This window comes from Phalacrocorax aristotelis, chromosome 1 (genome assembly GCF_949628215.1).
Source record: "Phalacrocorax aristotelis chromosome 1, bGulAri2.1, whole genome shotgun sequence".
In the NCBI taxonomy this organism is placed as follows: domain Eukaryota; kingdom Metazoa; phylum Chordata; class Aves; order Suliformes; family Phalacrocoracidae; genus Phalacrocorax; species Phalacrocorax aristotelis.
This window is the reverse complement of record NC_134276.1, coordinates 60,896,617-60,918,274: the sequence shown is the minus strand read 5'-3', so window position 1 is coordinate 60,918,274 and position 21,658 is coordinate 60,896,617. Positions and strand designations below refer to the sequence as shown.

The 21,658-nt window shown below is 40.5% G+C and overlaps 1 protein-coding gene across 4 annotated transcripts in view; it reads left to right on the top strand.

Moving 5' to 3' along the window:
- The window catches only part of FGF14 (fibroblast growth factor 14), a 411,526-nt gene that overhangs the window by 248,635 nt on the left and 141,233 nt on the right, over window positions 1-21,658 (top strand). The window contains exon 1 of one of the 4 annotated variants that reach the window (XM_075090219.1): window positions 19,116-19,308. The exons of the other annotated variants lie outside the window; for them this stretch is intronic. Within the exon in view, the coding sequence (XP_074946320.1) occupies window positions 19,116-19,308 (193 nt within the window). Of the gene's footprint in view, window positions 1-19,115; window positions 19,309-21,658 lie in introns of those variants that run through there. 4 annotated transcript variants of the gene reach the window in all.

Below are 21,658 nucleotides of genomic sequence, written 5' to 3'. Positions count from 1 at the left end.
TAACTTAATTATTTAAAATATTTATGAAGTTCTTGTGATAGAATATTACAGTCATAGACTTCCAGTAGCAATGACACCTTCTGTGCTAACATTTTCCAGACTAACATGTAAACTTCAGAAGTTCAAGCATGGAAGGCAACCATCTCTCACAGAGCACTAGGCATTTTAATAAAATATACTAGGCATTTTAATAAAATATACTAGACATTTTAATAAAATATAAAGCCATTCACCTGGGAGGACTTGTGTTTTTTGTGGCCTCGCATTCTTTTTCTCTGCCCTCTACCACTCTGGCTACAGGGCAAGCAGGATCAGCATGATGATACAGCAGATTAATCTGCTAAAACTAATGCCATTTTTTTCTGTTGGATCAGTGAGTGGCTCTGACTCTCCCTAAAGCTGCTGGTCATTGGAAGAGGGAAGCAGTGCTCAGCTGAGGGAGCTGGAGACTAGTGGTTAGATCAGCATAAAATGGAACTGCGTCTCAGCCAGCACCTGAATATCCATGTAAACAGACACCAAGCAAATGCAAATAGTCATGTGCTCTTGGCTAAGACCTTTCATCTCCACAGAAAGTGAAATCATGTCTTCTGTGACCAGCAAATTGCGTTGCTATACCGCTAAAGACCTTCAAAACAAGCAATGGATTCCTATACCTGGCTCTTCTTTACTGGGCCATACCTCTTGCCTTCTCCAGTCTTTCAAACTTGAGAAGAAGGTGCACAAGAAGGGATAAGCTGTCTGAACATGCTGAATGACTTGGTAGGAGCATTCATTGACTAATCATTGACATTTCTTTTGTGCATCGTACCGACATCTACATGGCAATTCATTTTGCTTCTATCACACAATTATATATATGAGAAGTGGAGAATGGCTAGATGTTTCCAAATTGCTTGTCAACCTTTTAATTTGTAGCTGTTGGTTTTGTTAATGGCTAAGCAACCTGCTGTGAACTTTCCTTATTAAAATTGCTCGTAACACAGGCAGCTGACAGTATTACTTGAATTTACATCTTTCATTCTAAGGCTAAGTCAGAAAAAAAGACTCGCTTGTTTTGTGCTAACTAGAATAACAGCTTTTTGTATGTTAACTTATTAAACTCTGCATTCAGATAAAGTTTTATTTGAACCTAAGAAATATCATCTTTTAGCAACATTGCTGAAAGTCAGTTTCTTCTCTGGCCAAAAATCTTGTTGGAAGTTATTTTATGATATGCAGAATAATAGCTGGTATTGCTAATTTTTTATAGACAGCATGGACAGTTGACGTTTTCAGAAATGACCAGTAAATATGTATGTATTATATTTATTAATTTATTAATTTATTAATTAATTTATTTATTTATATTATATATGAATTATATTTTGTATAACTACTTTAAAATTCATTTTAAAGAAATGTCCGCTATACCTCTAAAATGTTCCAATGTTGCCACCCATGAACATTAGTCCCTTCTTTATTTCCCTTAATGCTTCTGATTGTTTCTTCACCAGAATGAAAATGCCCATGTTTTTGACATGTGACTTCTAAATGTGAAAGTTTTCATGTTATATGACTGCAAAGGCAGTTTTCTTGTCAAGCAGAGTCATGCATTTTGTGAATAATATTTGTTTCGTATGTAGTTCCTTGTCTTTACTAACAAATAGAAATTTTATTTCTTTTCACCAATTGTGCTATAAACTGCTCTGGAATTGTTTCTATTTATCTGACTGATATTTACAGCCAATGTCCTCTACTGAGGTGAGGCCCAAAACCCTCTTCATTACTTTAAATATTAGAGCTTAGTTAATTTCTCCTGCCATAACACACAGCTGGCACAGTAGAAAATTATGCTAATTTTTTTTTATATAGCCTCTGTAGTTGCTTGGGACTATAGAAGTAATGAGGGATCTTAGCTATACATCCTTTGCAGATAGGAAGGGGTTCGAAATCGCAGTTCACAACCAGGCAATGAGATGGGACACACTGTTCCTTCTGCTCAGGCTGTGGCCCTGTGCAGCAAACAATGAGAGAGGGGAGTAGTGGGCATGTTGGTAGCCTTGTGACAAAGATTTTCCTATGAAAGAGGGGTTTCCTGGCTTTCAGTTCCTATTGCTACAGCAGTTCTTTACCCTGTTCAGTAACTGTTTAGTGTAAAATCCTTTACAGGATGGGTGAATAAGTACAGGATTTAGAAAGTTGAAGAGAAAGGCAAGGATAAGAGAACAAAAAGTCAGAGGTGAAAGGTAGTGAGAAAGAAAGTGCTTTAGATAATTTCTGTCAATGTTAAGTACTGGAAGCATGTCTGATGGCATGTGATTCATAAAGGTTAATAGTTTAGGAGATGAATAAAGTATTACCTAATCAAACAAGTGCATAATAATCCTCAAAGGTTGTATATCATTCTTACTGCTCAGGATAGGAAAAAAAGAAAAAATCATCAATATTGTCCCTTAATCCCCAAGATGTTCTTATAATGAATCTAGCATCTCTAGATGCTCTGCTGAAAGTGACTTTTGCAAGATTTGAATGTTTCCATGAGGAATTATTTAGCTAAAATAAATGTAGCTAATGAATTTTAATTGCTCTCTTCTCATTTGAATCACTTTCTAACATATCTATGGAAAGTTAGGAAATTTATGACCATTTAAACAGAAAGACAGGTTGACTGAGCTAGACAAACCAATGTTTCCTCCCCTGTTTCATCCCAACACAAAAACAGCACCATGCTGACTGCAGTTTGGCACAACGTGGATGCTCAGAAGCAAGGCCGCTTCACCTTGCCTGCCTTGCGATTTCTTTGGTTCTGCTCAGAACCTGCCCTTCAGCAAAGGAAGAACAGCTTCTGCAGAACCACTTCTGCACCCGGAGGGAAGGAGACAGAGATCCAGAAAAGAAGAGAAGGAATAGTTAGAAAAATACAGGACAGGATAGAAAGAATGGAGGTAACCTATCTACAGGTTGTACAAAATAAGCTTGTAAAATCTTGATCTGGATTATGAAGAAGACACAACTATTGAACCTAAACAGGCAGAGGAAAACTCCATCTACGTATCTGGGTGCAAAAAAGTTTCTGTTGTAGCAGAGCTATTGAATGCTTTCCTCGAGTCTCACCTAATTCTTAGGAGCATGGATTTCTTTATGATCAGTAGAGGCTGGCGAGCATTTTCCAAAGGCTGGGTGGGTGTTCGTCTCCTTTGGACATGTTGGTCCATGACAGAGGGAGCCAAAACTCTGAACTCCTAGTGATGAAATTTAGGTGAGCTTAATCTAGTTGTTTGCATCTTTTGACTTTGTAAATCCTTATCAACAGCGAATCTGAGTCATTAAAGAGCTTTTGTTGTGTGTGTATATTATATATGCGTTCCTGCATGATCTCACACTCTGGATTCACAGTGTTTTGTTAGTAATGTTTCTTTGATTAGCTCGAAGATTTCTTAAGAGGCTATAATAAACATTGGGGTTTTTTTCCAAAATTTGAGTAATATTAACATTTTTTAGACCTTGAGTTGAATCAGTGGTACACAGAGCATAAAAGAATTATCTTTGAACCTGTTCTGAGGAAAATGTCGTACATAATAATATGTTTTCAGTGAGTTTAAGCATTTATTGTTGCTCTTTGTGCCACCAGCTGGTTAAAGTGTATGGAGGGGGGGAATAGGGTAACATTTCACACACTCTAATATAAACTTCTGAGTGAGATTGTATTACCTTGCCTTTTGGTTTTGATGTTTGTCATGAAATAGCAACTAGTTTCATTTGGAAAGTAATAAGTTAAGGCAGCATTACAAGTGAATTAGCTGTTCTGAGTCTCAATGATCTCGGCTTTGAAAGAATACATCCTGATTTCTTTTTTATACTCACTAAATTTTATATTTTTTAATGCCTGTTTTAGGGTTTTTGTTCTTTTATTTAACATGTGGTGGGGGGAGAGGGTAAGCAAGGAAATTACCTATAACTGACAATAATAATGAGTGTGTCAGAGAGAAAACTACTTTTTTTGTTAAAATCTACCTACTGTTCTTCAGATATCTATTCCTTTCCTATATGATGAATTGCAAATACCACTATACTAAAAGAGCACATAGACACCAGTGAGAATATGGCCCTATTTATACTAACGTGAACTAGTCTTTGCAGTCTAATTTATATTAAAGGAAGCAGTTTTGTGCTATACATCCGAACTTTCCAAATGCTCTGATGCTGTCAACAGCACTGATTTCCTCCAGCTGTTTTTTATTACAGGGGGAAGCCATTACTGGGATGGACAGGTGAAGAAACCAGAAACGCTTAACATGTGGGGATCACCAGTGGGCTGGAGGCTTTGTCTTGGCATAGCTGTCACAGAGTTCACTCCTTGTGCTAGATACCAGACGTACAGAGAAGTGTGAGACCCCCCTCCAAAGAGTTCAGTCAATAGCTATCAGGTTGTAACACTGGGGTGGGACTTCAGTGGTAGACAAAGGAAAGCCCGCCACAGCACAGAGGATAGGATTTGGTTATGATGGATCAAAAAAAAAAAAATTAATAATTAAAAATAATGCAGGTGGGATATTGACAATGTGCAAGAATTGGGTTTTTGGTAGCATGGCAAAGTTATTGAAGACAAAGCGATGGAGCAGAATGGCAGGGGAATTAACAGTGCTGTCGACCAAAAAGAGAAAAGGGACACAGAAAATATGTTTTAGGAAAAGCCAGTTTGTTGTCATTAATATCTATATGAAAGCTGAGTATCCACAACGAGATCTTGGAAAAATAGAGGGGATTTTTTTGTTTGCACTTCTGTGTTCATCTGGAACAGAGCAGCCCAGGCAGGGCAATGGCTTTAGCGTGCCTTTAAATACAAGCGAAATTAAAATGCAGCTTCCCGAGCAAATGTCAAAATGTGCTGATGGTTAAAAGGAAGGAATTTGTGCCTTCTGTCTCAACAAAATAATGTATAATATTTAATTTTCAATGGATCTGCATCAAGTAGGGTTTTTTTAATTAATAGTTGACTTAGTTCAGTGAACAAAATTAGCGTTAAGCACATACAAAAAAACCAATGAACTACATAGTATTTTAATACAAATATTTACCTCAATTAGGAAATAGGTTTTAAAATGGAAATATTATTTTAGATTCAGAGTATGTGAAGGATACCGATGCTTTTCTTCCATCTCAGAAAATGTCTTGCAATCTAGGACTGCTTTACAACAAAGAGCATATCAGATTCTTGTCTAATGCTCTCACTCACTTTCCCCAACCCATCCAAAACCCCCACCATTAACTCAATATGTTGCCACTTAACTGCAGAGAAATAGTGGAAAAGAGAGCCAGCTCTTAAAGAGAATAAGTGTGAACACTACTATTAATTTCTGTTAGCTAGATAATAAATCTCTTATTTTTTCACTTCAAGGGTGGGGCCACAATGGGAGTCTTTGTATGTAACAAAGTACATGCAGACTAGGTTTTCATGGTATGTCAGAATATTGATTAAGTGTAGTGAGAAGAAAGAGGAAATCTGTCCTGTGATGTGTTCAGGCATCACTGAATAATCAGGAAAAAATATCAGAGGTACAATACAAAATTATTAAACTTTCAGCAGATATAACTGAATGTGTAGAAGTCAGTAATCCTTGATAATTTATAATGTTTCAATCCCTCACACTAAAACTGTTTTACATAATCTTTTCATTAGCACCCTTGTTGGCTTTTGTGAGAAAATTTAAATGGCCTAAAGATTTCTGATGAATGTGAGCATTACAAACATGAAAAAAACAGAAAATCCAGGATATTTCAGTTGATGCTGCAATAGAGAAAGCCTACTTCAAACAATGATTTATTAACTACTGAAAATTAATAACTTTTTTTCATACCTTTGAAAATTTCCTTTTTCAAAAGCTTATCTCAAACTTTGATGTTGTTGTTGGTATAAAGCCCTATAGGAACTTAAATACTCCAGCCTGTTTTAAACCTTAGAGTTGCATTTCAGACAAGCAGGATTAGGCTTCTGAATCTAAACCTAAAAAGTACCTTTAAAGTCAGTGGAAGAAAAGCGGGGTCTTGCTTGCAGCAACTCAGGATACCCCTTGGCCAAATGCCTCCACATTCGGGGTGTTGAATACCACTGTGAAGGTCTTTGTTAACTCAGACGCTGCGATAATTCACGTTAAGGCAACTTTGTCATGAATGGGATTTGCCTATCAAATCCACTGATATTTCCTAGTTTTTGTTTGAAAACAAAAGGTCTTGTTTTTTGTTTGGAGCAGATCAAAAAGAGGCACAGAGCAAGGTTTTTCCTTGAACAATCTCTGTACTTTTCACTAGAAATTATACCGTTCTTTCTCATTTAGTCTAAAGGTTGTTAGTGATGATTGAATTGCTAAAATATTTGCCCTAACTCTGCCATATATATTTTGCTATGATTTAGGTTTCCATTTCAGTAAGATCAGATTTCCTCATTGGTAACAATAAGATACCCTTACCTAGAAAATGTTTTTGCTTCTAAAAAATAAATAAATATCGTTTTGCTGGCATTTTACTCCATATACTTTTATTTCTATAGACAAAAAAGGCCAATTTATTTTTCAGTTTGCAAAAAAAAAAATTGCTCTTTCAGTTCAAAAAGGTTTTTGTTTTATAGCCTCATTGTTTTCTTGAATACTTGGAGTGAGGAAAGCAAAACTCCTCCAGTATTGACTAGATTTGAAATTTGCTTGGATCACTAAATTGGTCACTGGTTTCTTTGAAGAACACCTTCAGTTATATTATTGTCTCTCTAATGTTTTTGTGTTTTCAGTTTGAGTATACATGTAACACGTAATTTTTTTGCCTTGTAATAAAAAAATTCTGAGGACTTTTAAAGATACTTTTTATATTCACTCTTGATAGGCTATGAAGTTTTGTCTTCTTGAGTCCAGTTTTGCATTTCAGTTTTAGCAGTGGAATAATTGTATGTAGCTATGTGTTGCATGTATAAATCTATGCCTTTTAAAAGCATAATTACTAAAGAAATCCTTTTTAAGTAAAAGTGCAAGAAATTATGTCCCATGATAAACTTTGGAGAAGTCACTCAAGCTTTCTCCGATAACCACTAATACTCATATTTAAACCTATGTAAACCACCGATAGATTCATATCATATAGAGTAAGAGTTTGGATCTTTGGTTCATAAATCAAGACAATCAGAAAATAATTTTTTGATACTTACTGGAAGTTGTTAAGATTGTCTGTGCTTCAGAAAATCCCATGTCATGTGAAGCACACACGGAACCATCAAGGTTTAAACTGCCAACAGCTCCACATGTTTAAACGTGATGTCGTCTGGTCATATATAATTTCAGAAATAAATGGTGCTCTGAGAGCTTATCAGATAAAATATTTTTGATCCTTTTCTGCATACAATTTCAATTAAAAGATCCTGTTGTAACACGGAAGTGTTCTTCTGTCTTCGGAAACAAAAATATCAGATTTAGAAATACCTGTATGTTGTTCGGATCCAGATCTGCGTGAACAGATTTTTGATTTACAAAATATTTTGGAAAGGGCCTTCCAGAGGTCCCTTTCAACCTCAACTATTCTACAGTCAACAAAAGCCAGGTTTAGAGTAAATGTGCGGGTCATTTGCATGCTTTTAATTAAGAAAATTCATATTTTTAATAAATCGAATTGTCATCACTTGACACTTGTAAGCTGGTATTTTTTATGTTTGCAAAACCTTCCATAAAATTGTGAAGTGATTTGCAGATGATCATAACCAATAATGAATATCACAAAACATCATATTTCATATCATTGAGCTGGGTTTTTTTGTTTTCCTTTAAGCCTTCAACAATGTTAAGCAGGGAAATTACTTTAGGTATGGGTCAAATCTTGAAATAATGAAGAAGCTGGTCTGCAAGGTGCTGATATTTTTCAAAGGAAATGATATCCAAGATTGATTGTACTTGCACAACATACTGAGAGATGCTGTTTGTTTGTTGTTGTTTTTTTAAATAGGAGATATAAAATAATAAAGCTTTATTTCTGTGGGAAGATGACCTACCTGTATCCAAGGTTTTAGCACTCAATTTAAAAAATGTGAGTGGCATTAGAACATTATTATGTTGTATAACACAGTTGTAAAGGAAATAATTAAAAACTTACTTATATGAGTGATACTTACAGCATGGTATAGTACCCTATTCCACATGTGTAAAACTGCAATGGTAAGCAAATTTTTTCTTTAAAATAAATGATGATTTGTAGATTGTTTATATTTGAGTCTTTAAGGCCCAGAAAGGATTGCTTTGTCTCTGGAGAGAGAATATTAGTCAAGGAGCTATGGTTCACAGCAATTTGGCTGCCAGTATGTTCCATTCCTAATGGCTTCTGTTCTTCCTTATCAGTCTAGCATAGCCAGAACCGCTCACTTATTATTTACAGAGCACAGTTTGGTTTGCATCAAAGAGAGCTTCCACTCATCAAGCTGTTTCCTGGTATTAATTTAGCTCTTCCTCCCTGCATCTGTAGCTGAAGCAAGTTTCCATAGCTGGAAATAAGTCAAAAAGCTTTGAGATGTGGTGAGAAATTTTTATTTTATTTTGTTATTTTAAACACGAGGTTTACCTGAACATTGAAGGGCAATGCAAGGGATATTTGGAGACTTCTCGTAACGACTGAGTTCCAAAGGCTGAAGAGTGACCTTGTACACCAGTAGCAAGTTTGGTTTCCAGGTGGATGGATTGGGAAAAGCAGGCTTTGGGAAGGGACGGTGTTCTGCCTACCTGTGTTCAAGGCTGAGCAGGTTTGAGACCTGATGTGACTGGAGGGCAGTTTCAGCAATCTCTCTGTCTAGTCCTACTGCTCCGTTTTGACTGGGTTCATGCACTGACTGATGCACTAGGTCACTTCTACCCAGATAATAAGAGGCTGTGAACAGAGAGTTGCTGACCCAGTGGATGCTCAGGGTTCTCAAATATTGAACTACAGCCAGCCAGAAGCTAGACCTCACACCAACCTTTCTGAACTTCCCAGCTTTCTAGGAGGCAATTTCACAGCAGTCACAGCTGATCTGAGACCATCCCACCACTGATAAAGGCACGCCCCTCTCCTTGCTTCATGTGTAACTTTGCCAGCTCTGCATGGCCAGACTGCACGGCAGGTCATATCAATTTACTAATTGAGGTAAATAGTAAAAAGAAAAAAGTAGGCTGGATCTGCAGCTGACTTTTCATGTGACAAAAAGCATAGTTCTTGTAGACTTTCTGGGTGTCCTGTGTACATGTACTGGCAACAGACTGTTAGGCCCTGTTTGTAAGTTTTCGGCTGCATTAGCCAGACAATGAGCATTATGCTACTAGGGTGCCACACAGTCTTACATGAAAAATGCATTTAAATAATAGTGTTAGACTGATGGGAATTTGAGGGGAAGCTTAATGGGTCATTTGAATATTGAGATTAGAAGGTGATTGCTGTAACACTTGTAGATGTGTCTAAGAAGATAATATTTATTATCTGTGATTAAACCTGTGCAGTGTTTTTCTTAAATGCATAGATTTTCTTTCTGTCTCTAAGATGAATGGAAACTCTCTTCCACCTAGCTAGGCTGATTCCTAGCTAATCCTTCTGCAACTCTCTGTGTTGGTCTCATAGCTATCTATTTTTATTTCCTAGCCAAAAATCTATGCTTCAGCTTAACTCTAAAGTGCCTGTAAAAGTATCAGTGGGTAAAGCACGTCCTTTGCAAATTTTGAACTATTATACTGTTCAACAAATGGTACCAGCTACTGAAGTAAATATACTGTAGAATTTTTTAGCTTGCTCATTTCATTACTTGTAACAATTCTATAGAAGCAGTGCCAAAGATGTACAGTTTCATTGTCATAACTCATTCTGTGAAAAAAGGATTGAAGAAATCTTCGTTTTTTGTATCCAAACACTTTCTATGACTTTAAATTATTAAGATTTAAAAAATGCAATCCCATTTGAATAAGTCAGTGTTCATTTTTCTTAGTTAGTTTAAAATAACAGTTTTTTAAAGACAGGGTCAGGCTATCTGCTATCACACGGATGTTGAAAAATATTCCTACCATATAATTTTTACTCAGCTTTTGTCTGGTACAAATAGCTCCAAGTTCTTAAAGCAGTGCAAGTAATAGAAGAAAAATCTACCAGTGTGTGTTGCAAGCTATTCCCCAGTCAATATATCTGTGGATAACTAGAGTAACAGTGTCCACTGCTGGCAAATCAGATAATTGCACTGCACATTAGAACGAGATGCTGTTGCAAGGTTTTGATGAGTTAAGTTTTCACTCTGAGACATGTCATAATTTAGGTTTGTAGGACTGTGTTGTAAAATCATGTCACTCATGCTATTACTGCTAATAATAAAACTTGAACTAATAGCCAGGAACATCAGCATGGTAATATGAGTAGGTATTGCAATATTCTTTTCAGGACTTAAAAGTATTTGTAGTATTCATTATATTCTAGCTGTCACATCTTCAAAATAAAGAAAAAGGTAGTAAAAGTCTATGAACTTTGGATGTTTTCGTTTATGCAAGTAACAAGACAGGCAAGACGAAGTTCTTGAATTCTTGAATTTTTATTTTTTTTTAGGTCAAAGCATTCATTGCTGGTTTTGCTACATTTTTCTTAAACATATAAATGAAGTGTAGAAGAAATCAATGTTCCTATTTGGGAGGAAGTAAAATGGAAATGTGCAGCTTGATATAGCAATTAGCACTGGTAATGATGAAGCTAGAGCTGAAGTAGGCTGATTATCAAAGAGAGGAGGAGAAAAGGCTGGTATCTAAAAAGTTATTTTAATCAATTTTCTTCTGGTGGTTTTTTGTAGTAGATAATATTTGTTTGCATCTGTTGCTTAACATTAGTACGTCAGTACAAAGAAAATTTTTCAGTCACAGAAAATAACACAGAGTGAAAGAAACATCAAGGGGTAAAAAGCAAATGTCACTTCCTATGCTAATATTAGCTGCATTATCATGTCAGATACTCCTGAAAACCTAGACTAACTAAAAAGAAGCTAAGGCATACTTGTTTTCAGAGATTTATATCTGTCATTAATTTACTCCATTCAATAGAAATAGTAGACAATGCACTGAATTTTCTGTTGGTTTGGAAATACAGTATGTGGCTTTTTTAAGAAAACATTAGTTGTGTCTGATCCCCAGAGGAGTGTATGTTCCTTTATGAAAAATCTCAGGGGAGACCAAAGCTTACCCTATGGATGAATGTGGCACTAGCCAGCATTGTTCTACAGCTACTTTTTATCCCTTCAGAGACTTACCTTGTCCTAGTTAGTACCCAAAGAAATACTTTATTATCTTGTCTCTGGAACAAGAAAAGAACAGGATTTTAGGTTTCAGGGATTTTTTTTCCTTGCAAATGCCTTCAAAATAGTATAAAATGGATTGCAAGACAAAAGTTATATGAAAATAAATGGTAGAAGAATTGTAAACAGACAGATGTCTATCAAAAAGTTCTTCTGCCAAACTAATTACACTGCCAATTTTAGGTTAGATGGCAGACAAGGCGACTATTTTTTTCTAAATGATTTGCCAGGGAGTGTCCTTCATCCACCACAAAACAGTATTGTGGATGTGTGTGTGTAAGTATGCATGCAAGTGCACAGCCAGCCATGTTCCAATCCTTCCTGTCACTGGTGACAATCACTTTCTATACTTATAGGATTACTGGATGTATTTTGGGGGTATCATCCTTCTGCTTCTCAAGCTAGTAATTTATGTATGTCTCAGCTCATCCTGTCTTTTCTGCTCAGCATTTTATTGTGTTGGATATAATATGCTTTTTTTCCTATGTGAGATGACCAAAATCCAACACCTCCCTTGTTCTTAAAGAGCAGAAATAGAACGGATTTTTTTCTCACATTTTCATGCATTTCATATCTGTTCTGAGGAAAGCAAGAAACCCTTATGTAAAGATTTAAAATTAATATTTTGGAGGACTTTAGAAAAACACTGTCAGTAACCTGCAGCTGTATAGGTTGGTTTGTTTATTGCTTGGATGGCATTTGGAGTTTCCTAATAATTTAAGACAGAAGATACAGGTTCCATGTCTAAGTTTGGATTTACATGTCATGTCATGTGCAGGCAAGTTATTCACTTTTAAATGATATTTAGACAAGGCATCTGAGTAAATATATCTCCTTACTAACTGCCCCAAGTTCTCAAAAATAGAAAAATGCTCATGTACACATGTGTAAAAATTTATTGTGAAATTTTACATATTCATGCATTTTATACTTGCATATGTTGTGTGTTGTGTGTATGCACTGATATTATTTATTTCATTAGCAAAAGGACTAAAGGATTTGATTCCTCTGTGAAGATACCAGTTGGAAAGCGAACATCTAATGAACCAATAAATATTGTGATGTAATGTCGGAGCCTAAGAAAGGAACAATCCCCTGTGTGTATGCTGGGAAACGTTCCCCAGATCACTGTTATGCAGGGAGCTGATATTTTTTCCTTATAGTTTGAAGGTTTCATATTGATGGCTACTTTTCTGTAGGCCATGGTTCTTTTCCTAGAACTTGTGCAGCAAAAATCAATGTGTCTTTAGGATAATATTTGCGATGATTAGAATCAAGAGGCTGCGAGTAAGTTCACTGCAATCTCCTTAACTTTTTTTCTGTTCTAGGAGTAGAAAACCCTCACAGTAGGGTATTATCAAGCAGGTATAACAGCTTACAGATTGTCATGCTCTGCCAGCTGTACCGATTCCAGAGGAAGTTCACCATAGAGGCCAAATTTCCCACGTATGGCATTCTTTTTGTTTCAGTAGAACAAAATTAAGCAGACTCACATTACAGGGACTTTCAGTTACTTGGGAGAATAATAGCAAAGTCTGTTGCATGTTTCAGAAGTCAGGCAAAACAGAAGAAAGTCCTGCTGTGGCTAGATAAGCAAATGCAACAGATGTTGTTTTAAGCTGTGTGTGTAAGAAATTAATGAAGAAGATTTCCGCGCTGTTTTTAGGTCTCTAAATCTTAAACTGCTCTGTGCATCTGTGTGGACTAGAGATGAGGGGGGTGCGGGGTGGGGGTTGTTTTGTTTTTCTTTAATGAAAGTCATTGTTCTGGCTTGTGTCATGGGGGCTGTGTCTGAAGCACTCTGGTGGCAGATCTCTTATTAGCTTCAGGGGGGAGCAAAATAAATAGCAGTGTGTTTCTGTTGTTAGTAATTAAGAACCTCTCTTTAAAGGGACTATTTAATATCTAAGGTTAAAATCATATATATATGTTGCTGCAGAAACCACAATGTATTTAATTTTTAATTACCTTTATGGATTTGTCCCTGAAAGTGATCTTTATTCTATTTTTGTCATTGTTGTTGGTCATTGTTGTTGTTAATTGTTGTTTAAAAGAGATTTGTTGGAGATAAGTTTTGGGCCTGGGTGAGCTACCGTGGAGACCCTCATATAATCTGGGTGCTGTTCAGATTCTCCTATCAATCCAGCTGATTTTTTTGTTCACCTGGTCTCAGGAGAAGTGGTATCAGAAGTAGAGGATAGATAGAGTGACAGATAGAGTCATGAAAGATGTCACAGGAGGTGTGCTAATAGATAGGAGCTGTAATCATGCATCTTATCTTTCTGAAAGATCAATTGTTGAAAATAGCATAAGAATCTTCATTCACTTTTCTCTTCCGTGTTGAAGAATGAGGAGGTAGCCAATGGAATTGAAAATGGAACTCTAATTAAAGTAGGTATTTTCCTTGATACAGCACTATTCGTAAGACTCATTACTACAGTATAATCAATGCTAAATTTAAGGGAAGTAGGAAAGTAAAGTCAAAAAAGAAAAAGCAAAACCAAGCAATTTAAGAATTATGTATTTTCTAAAGAATAAGCCAATATTTTTTCAGTGCTGTCATATTGGTCATCTGCAAGACAATTTTTTTTCAGTTCCCTAAATGAACTGGAACCCTTACTAGCATAGAGGTACTCAGTCCTTTGAGTTGCAGACATATCCCAGGTAATGTGTGAAAGAAATGTCACCTGTCGATGCAGAACGAATATTGCATTGGCTAAGCCATTGGCTCTGAGCTGGTATAATTGCTCTTACTTCTCTAGATGTTATGTATATTAATGACTATGTTTTCATACTTCTCTGCATAACGAGTCACCTAATATAGGACTTCCTTGCATTGTGGATTAATTTATTCTAGCATATACATTAAGTGCGTTTTAATGGTTCTTTTAATTACTTGGATACATAAAGTCGAGTAAGTCTAAAGCCGGTGAAGAAGCTGGCTAAAATATGCACGGTCCTTTAAACAACGTACTGGAAGCTTACTTTTGTCTTATTTAAAGGGATTCACTTGACCTGTTTAAAAAATTGGCTATGTAGGACCACCTATGTGTTCAATAAATTTTAATAGGTATGAGTTTGGCTCCTTGAGTGCCTCAGAAGTCATAAACAAGTATTGTTTCCACTTCTTAGGCATATCTTGCAATTGTTATGCCTAAATTGGTATTTTTACCCCTAGAGTAGCCTTTCCAGTTTGAGTGGAAGTTTATGGAGAAAGGTATTAATCTTAGTTGCAACTAAACCACTCACCATCCTCAGAAAAAAAGGGGAAAAAAAGCCTTTTCAGGGACATGAAATGATCCTCAGCTCTTTAGAGTCTGGAAGTACATCTAGATTCACAATACTTCACTAATGATTTCTAGAATATAAGATAGGTTGCCTTAACAGCATCATATTCTAGAGTATTTAACTGGACAAGCAAGTTGTGTGTGCCTACTGTTGGCAAACAGGTACAACAAAAACTTTACTAGAGCTCATGAAACTAAAATGTGTTTAGTAGCAATGTAATAATCTAGCATTTTATACTTCTAGAAATCTATACTTGTGAGGACTTTGGGGTATTTTTCTTAGGATTTGATTTTATTTGTTTTGGTTCTGATATGAGGAATGGTTTCAGGATATCTGGGAGGAAAAAAGTGTGGGTGGAGTGTGTGTGTGAGATTGTGAACATACCTGTAGAAAGACTTTTTTATTTGTATTGAAATGGTTTAAGAAAGGAAGAACTCTGTAGAGTTTTCATGTCTACATTGACCAAAAGTGACTCTGTAGCTCGTAATTCTATCCAACCTAATGCAAAACATAGAAACAGGGGGGAAAAAAAGACCCCAAATAACATAGCCTTTAACACAGCCTTTAAACCATAAGGATGACATTCTTGATTCTGTAAGTTTCATAACCTATGGATCAAGGTTAGGATAGAATATAAAGCATACAACCTAATTTTTCCAGATAGAACCCCTTACAAAAGCAATTTATGTATCATTAGCACACATATATACACAAATAGTAATCACAGAATCACAGAACCACAGGTTGGAAGGGACCTCATGGATCATGTAGTCCAACCGTTAATGGTCCATATTTTAATATGAAACTTCGATGCCTGGAAATAGCACATTGTAATATACATTTTAAACTAGGTGAAATGGAATAAGGTTTGTCCCCAGTAATACAGAAAAGAAACCCCAAACAAACTCAAAAGGATTAATAATCTTTCATACCCTGGTATATAATAAAGCAAGTATTTTCTGCTGTTGAATGCTTTCCTCTAAAATTTGTTCAAGCAAGTAATTTTAAAGATCCTAAAATGTTTTTGTTTTAGAAAACTCCTGAAATCCATGATAAATTAGTAGTTAGAAATGAACAGATGGGAAAATAGAAAGTATTGAAAATCCCTTCTCCCCCTCTTTTGCTTTTAATAATTTGTTTTCACATCCAGAGTTTTGTTAATCAGAAGTAAAATTCTATTTTAATGTAGCAAACGTTGTAACTAAGATATTTCCATTTGTCCTAAATGCATAATCTTATGCAGTTACTAGTGTTTAAGGTAGCTGATATGTTCATACTTCTACAATCCATCTGTTAGAAAAACCTTCGCTCTGACTAGAATTGCACACATTTTATCGCAGGTTAAGACAGCAGATGGCTCTCTTGAGTTTTCTTTGCAAAACCTCAAGCTGTAAACAACTGCCCTGCATTTCTGAGATGCAAGTAGAAAGCTATTGTTTTTGATCTCTGGAGTAAGAAACACATTTTCTCTTGCCTATAGGCGTACTGTCTATTTTCACCTTCGTTCTTTCCTTTCTTTGTCATCACCTCATAGTGTTGAGAAATGTCAGCGTGTTTTGGCAAAGGCCCAGTACTTGAAGGAAACTGCAGAATAGGAACAATAGTAGTAGATAGTATACAGTGAATAGCATCACTGGGTAATATCAAGAGGTCCTTCCAGCAAAAGGAAACGTGGAACCTGCATCTTTTTGGAGAGAGTTCCTCGTGCAAAAGTTAGGGCTGTATGCATTCCACTCCTAAAATCCTATAAAAATTAAAGACAGAGAAAGGGCTGGGCTTTATTTCACTCCACTCCCTCTCATTCATTCCTTTGTCTGGAGCCAGGTCGAGCAGCAGACTTTGGGCTGTGTCCTGTCCCCTCTTCCGCCGGCGGCAGAGGGTGCCCCGGGGCCGCCCGCAGGCGCTGCCTCCCTGCGCGGCTGTCCGTGGTGCTGAAGGCGGGGACCGCCCCCACCGGCACCGGCACCGGCACCGGGGGCTGCCCGGCGCGGGGGGGCACAGGCACCGGCACCAGGGGAGCCGGGGGGAGGCCCGGAGCGGGGGGGGACCGGGACTGGAATCAGGGCCGCGGAGGGGGGAGCCCCACTGGGGCGGCATTTGGAAGAGCCTTTCTGTCTTGAGGAGACTTGAGGAAGGCAACATTTTCTCTTGCCCACTGATGGGAAGTGTGGAAAAGGGAAGAGGTATACAAAACTACTACAGTGACATTTAAATTAAAAAAAAAAAAAAGAAAAAAGAGGGAAAAAACCCAACCCTCTTCGCCTAATTGTATTAATTAAGGTAATTGTGACTGTGGAAAGTGCTGCTCTGTAAAAATTGCTGGACAGAAAATTCAATGCGAGCGTTTTAGCTGAATGACTTTAGAAACACTTTAAATAGAATTCAAATGTATTATCCAGATCTGATGGCGCGTGTTCTGCTCCCACTTGGTCCAGTATTAATACAAAATCCCTGTGTAAGGGAGTTCCCACCATACACTTTTGTCCTCTGAGCAAAAATAGCCCTTTGTAGACTAAAGGACTTAGGGAAATAATGGTCAATATCGGAGATGCTGAAGCCTCTGCTGAAACAAGAGCCTACTCTTACCTACAATGTTCTGTACTGCAAAGTAGCAAATTATTCTGGATGGATATTTACACTTCAAAGCCTGTTTTTTTTTTTGTAAAAAACTGTCTAATAAGATGTTAGAGTATTCTGAAAACAGTATAAAAATTAGATATTTATTAAATGATATGTCCTGTGCGAGCATCTGCCCTTCCTTACAGAATAACTCTGCATTTTCTTCTGTGTAGCTGCTGGCTGACTTTTTCTACTTTGTTCTGCTTAGTTACAACTTCAGGGAGTTTCACCATTAGGCTGGCAGAAAGTAAATCCGAAAAACACAGGGCCCTTATTTGAAAAGGAAAAAGACCCGATAGAAAAAGAGGAAAGGAAAGAAATTAGATGTCCTATTTTACATGGTATTTATTATCTGCAGTGCATTGTGAACTCCTCGGGGCAGAGACTCCTTAGGCATTCTGTGTCTGGTAAGCTTGGCTGGTGCTTGCTCAAGTGCTCCAAGACACAGACTACGAAAAAAATTATGAAATAATTTTACGTGGTGCCAGTGATCCACAAATCTACCTACTGCGGCTGTTTGCGGGTGCCCTATGGAATTCCTTCGGTATTTCTGAAACCTCAGAAATCAGTTCGTGTTCCGAGTTAAAAGTCTGCTGGTGCTGTAACGTTTTCTCCTAAAGAGCGCTTGTTGGTTTGGGTGGAAGGTCCCCTCCACCTCGCATGTGTGTTTCTTTCTCACGGCTCTGAAACCTTGGCATGCAGCAGGAACCCCTCTCCCGTCGGACTGCACCCCCAGCCCCGTCCGTTCCCGGGGTTTGGGGCGAGAAGGGGCGGATGGGTGCCCCACCTCTGCCCCTGAGCGGGCCGAGGTTCCCCCTCACCCGTCTTTCTCTGCCCCCACAGCCTCCCCGGCCTGGGGACGGGGACAGGGGCCGGTGTCCCCGCCGGGTGCGGGGGCCGCCCGCGGGCAGGGCGGCAGGGAGCCGGTGCCAGGGAGCTGGCGAGGGCTGGGGGGGGAGGGACGACGACAGGGTCCCGGCCTGCCTGGGGGTGCCGGGGTGGGCGGCGGAGGGTGTGGGGAGGGCCGTGCGCCCCTCCGGCAGCGCCCAGCGCCCTCCTCCCCCGCGGGGAGGGAGCCCCGCACGAAGCCATCCGGAAAGCTAAAGGGGGAGCAGGGGCGGCTGGCGGCGGATCCACCGGCAACCCGCTGCTTCCCACCAGAAAACCGCATCCGCAACACCCCTTCCCTCCGCCCCTCGCCCCCTTTGCTTTATTCTCCTGCCTTTCCCCCCTCCTTCCTCCACCCCCCCCCACCCCGGCCGCCCCTCGCCTTGGGGAGGACAGAAAAAGCTCCAGCGGTGCGTGTGTGTGTGTGTGCGTGTGTAGGGGAGGCTGGAGCGGGGTGGGACTGAAGAGCTGTGATTACAGCTCTCCCCGGAGAAGAAGATTGCTCTCTCCAGATGCTGATTTCTGAAGCACTTGGCAATCATCAGGCGGGAGCCTGGAAGAGGCGGCGGTAGCCGCCCCGGCCGCGGCGATGGCAGCGGCGGGCGAGAGGGCGGCGGCGGCGCTGGGCTGAGGGGCGGCTCCGGGTGGCGAGGCTGCCGGCCGGCCCGACCCGACCCGACCCGACCCGACGCGACGCGACCGGGCTCTGCTCTGCCCCGAGTCCCGCTCGCTCCCCTCCGCTCCGCGCCGCCAGCCCGCCCGCAGACACCCGCCGCCCTAGCAGGTGCCCCCGGGGCGGCGGGGCACCCATGCGGTGACCCGCGGCGGCGGCGGCGGCGGCAGCTCCCGCGGGCTGCGGGGAGGGGGTGCCCCGCTGCGGCCGCGCCTCGGGCCGGAGGAGGCTCCCGCTCGCCCGCGCCCCGTGGGGATGGGTCCCCGCCGGGGCTGAGCGCCCCGCCGCCGCCCTCCTCCTCCTTGCCCGTCGCGGTGCCGGCCGGCGTGGGCGAGCCGGCGAGCAGCCATGGCAGCGGCCATCGCCAGCGGCTTGATCCGCCAGAAGCGGCAGGCGAGGGAGCAGCACTGGGACCGGCCCTCGGCCAGCAGGAGGCGGAACAGCCCCAGCAAGAACCGCGGGCTCTGCAACGGCAACCTGGTGGACATTTTCTCCAAGGTCCGCATCTTCGGGCTCAAGAAGCGGCGGTTGAGGCGCCAAGGTGCGTCCCTGTGGCCGGGCCCGCCCGACGGTGGGGGGGGATAGCGGGAGGGGGGCGGGGGTGGCGGGCGGGAGGGGGCAACCTGTGGCGACAAACTTCCCGGGCCGGGCGCCGCCGCGGCGGGAGGCGCCAACCGCCGCCCCCACTCCTGTCAGCGGGCGGCTCCCGGCGCCCTGTCAGCGGGCTGAGGGGCGCGGCGGGCTGAGGGGCCCCCGCCCTGCCGCCGCCGCCCGGGCGCTCAGGTGTTGGTCACGGCAGGTGGGCTCCGGGGCAGGAAGCCCCTCACCCGCCTGAGCCATGCCCGTCGCCCCGCGTGTCCCTGCCTCGCCCGTGTTTTTCTTTAAAGGACAAAGAGCACGTAGCGCGCGAAGCTTATAAGCGTCCGGTGGCCGGGAGCCGCCGCCGTTCGCCAGACCCGTCATTCAGCTGCCCGCTTTTCTTTCGGCCGGCGTAGCCTGGCCGTAGCACAGGGGTCCCGCTCCCCGGTGCCCCCCCCCCCCCCCCCCCAGGCGCCAAAGTGAGAGATAACGGCACAGCTGGCAGCTGTGGGGGTGCTGCTGTTCGCCCCTGTGTGTAACCCCCAGGGCACCTGTGGGTACGGGTCTGCCTGCTCCCTCCCCAGCCCGGATCAGGGCCCCTTCGTACAGACCAGCAAGTTTTGCAGGCAGTTCTTCGGGGTAGATGGCCAGCAGTCGCCCGAGATGACTAAAACTAGTGCCGTGGTGATTGCGTTTTATCGGTGCTTTGTATTAGAACCCTAGAAATAAAAGGAGTTGATACTGCAATGACTTCTCTACTTTTTCAGTTTTGTGCTATTCAACCCAATATTCAACAGCGTTCGGAAACGGCAGTGACTTATTTTGTACTTGTCCTCAGAAAACAGGTAGTTTCAGAACAATAGGATTGTATTATGAAGAGTGAGAACGTTAAGTATCACTCGAGAAACGCGGCTAATACCTACCAGTCAATGGTAAAGTATAAGCCATCCTGTTACATTATAGAATGCCACCACGTGTTGTAGTTTGGTATGTATACTATAGCTCCTCTTTAGGTTGGGTCCAAAGATAATTTTAAGAAGCATAATCGGTGATCTGCCCTGATTGATCCTTCCTGCTTTTTTTTTCAGTGCTTCATCCTTGAAATCAACAAAATCCATACAATTTTATTTTTACATGGCTTTATTACTGTAAGGATTATTTCTTGTAACTCCTAATGCAAGCTAAATCTTGCCATTTTTAGATAGTACAGTGATACAGGGAAAACAAGCGAGAACATGCCAGTGGCAAAATCTATGGTGGCTTATTTTAGGCAGTCTGTATGTGTGCTTAAAAAGAAGACTGGAGTATTTGCTTTATGATGGTAGATTTATCGATGTAATAGTTGTTCACGAAAACAAGTTTAGGGGGATTTTCTAACTAAGCAATTGTCCTCAAGCACCTGTGCAGTCTTATTTGGGGGGAAAGTGTGTATTTGACTGTATTATGGTTTGAGGAGGAGGTGACTGTCTCACAGCGCTGAGACGCCAAACATTTTCTTAGGTAGGAAGGGGCTTTAAAGAGACTTCTGAACTTATCCTTATTCATTCATTCTTTGATTTTTCATAAGGCACTTTGTGACATTCTTGAATAAGAGAAGTGGATTAGAATGTAACTCAACTGTTAACCCTGACCACTGGTACAGATCATTTCAGTAAGAATAATCAGAACTAGGGCTATTCACGAGTAAAGTCTGCAGCATCAGACCCTGAGTTTATTTTGTCTAAGAATCCTTCAAATGGAGACATGCTGATATTTATCCATTGATTTACCTTAAGGTCTCAGAATTACTGCTCATCCATAAGAATTCCTGCTGAAAAAAATACTACCATGCCTTTTACTGTGTATGTTCATGATGCGTAAGTCATACGTGGAGTACCTGTGGATTCAAAGTTGCACGCTCTTTAGGAAGGAAAACAAAGAAGCAATCAAGCAGAAGTCGTTACTTAAACATCGTACGCAGAATAATTTAGAATGAATAATCATTTGGAAGAAAACACATTTTATAAGGCTGAGTGCTTTATAAGTACCTTATATGAGTTACAAAATGGACATCTGTGAGAGTCTCTTTTTGGTTTTCCTGAACGGAGTTAAATGAGCACTGAATTCTTCACCAAAATCATACTGTCAAACCCATTAAAATAAGTCTTTGCCAAACAAAATAGGATGCATTTAAAAACATCTGTTGTCAGAAAGGTGTTATGGGATTTTGAAAAATAAGCCTTGTGTAAATGATATACAGAGTGTCATGAGAGCATTGTGAAAAATGAGCTAATCGAGATGTGACAAACCGTCTGTAACATTCTCGGGCAATT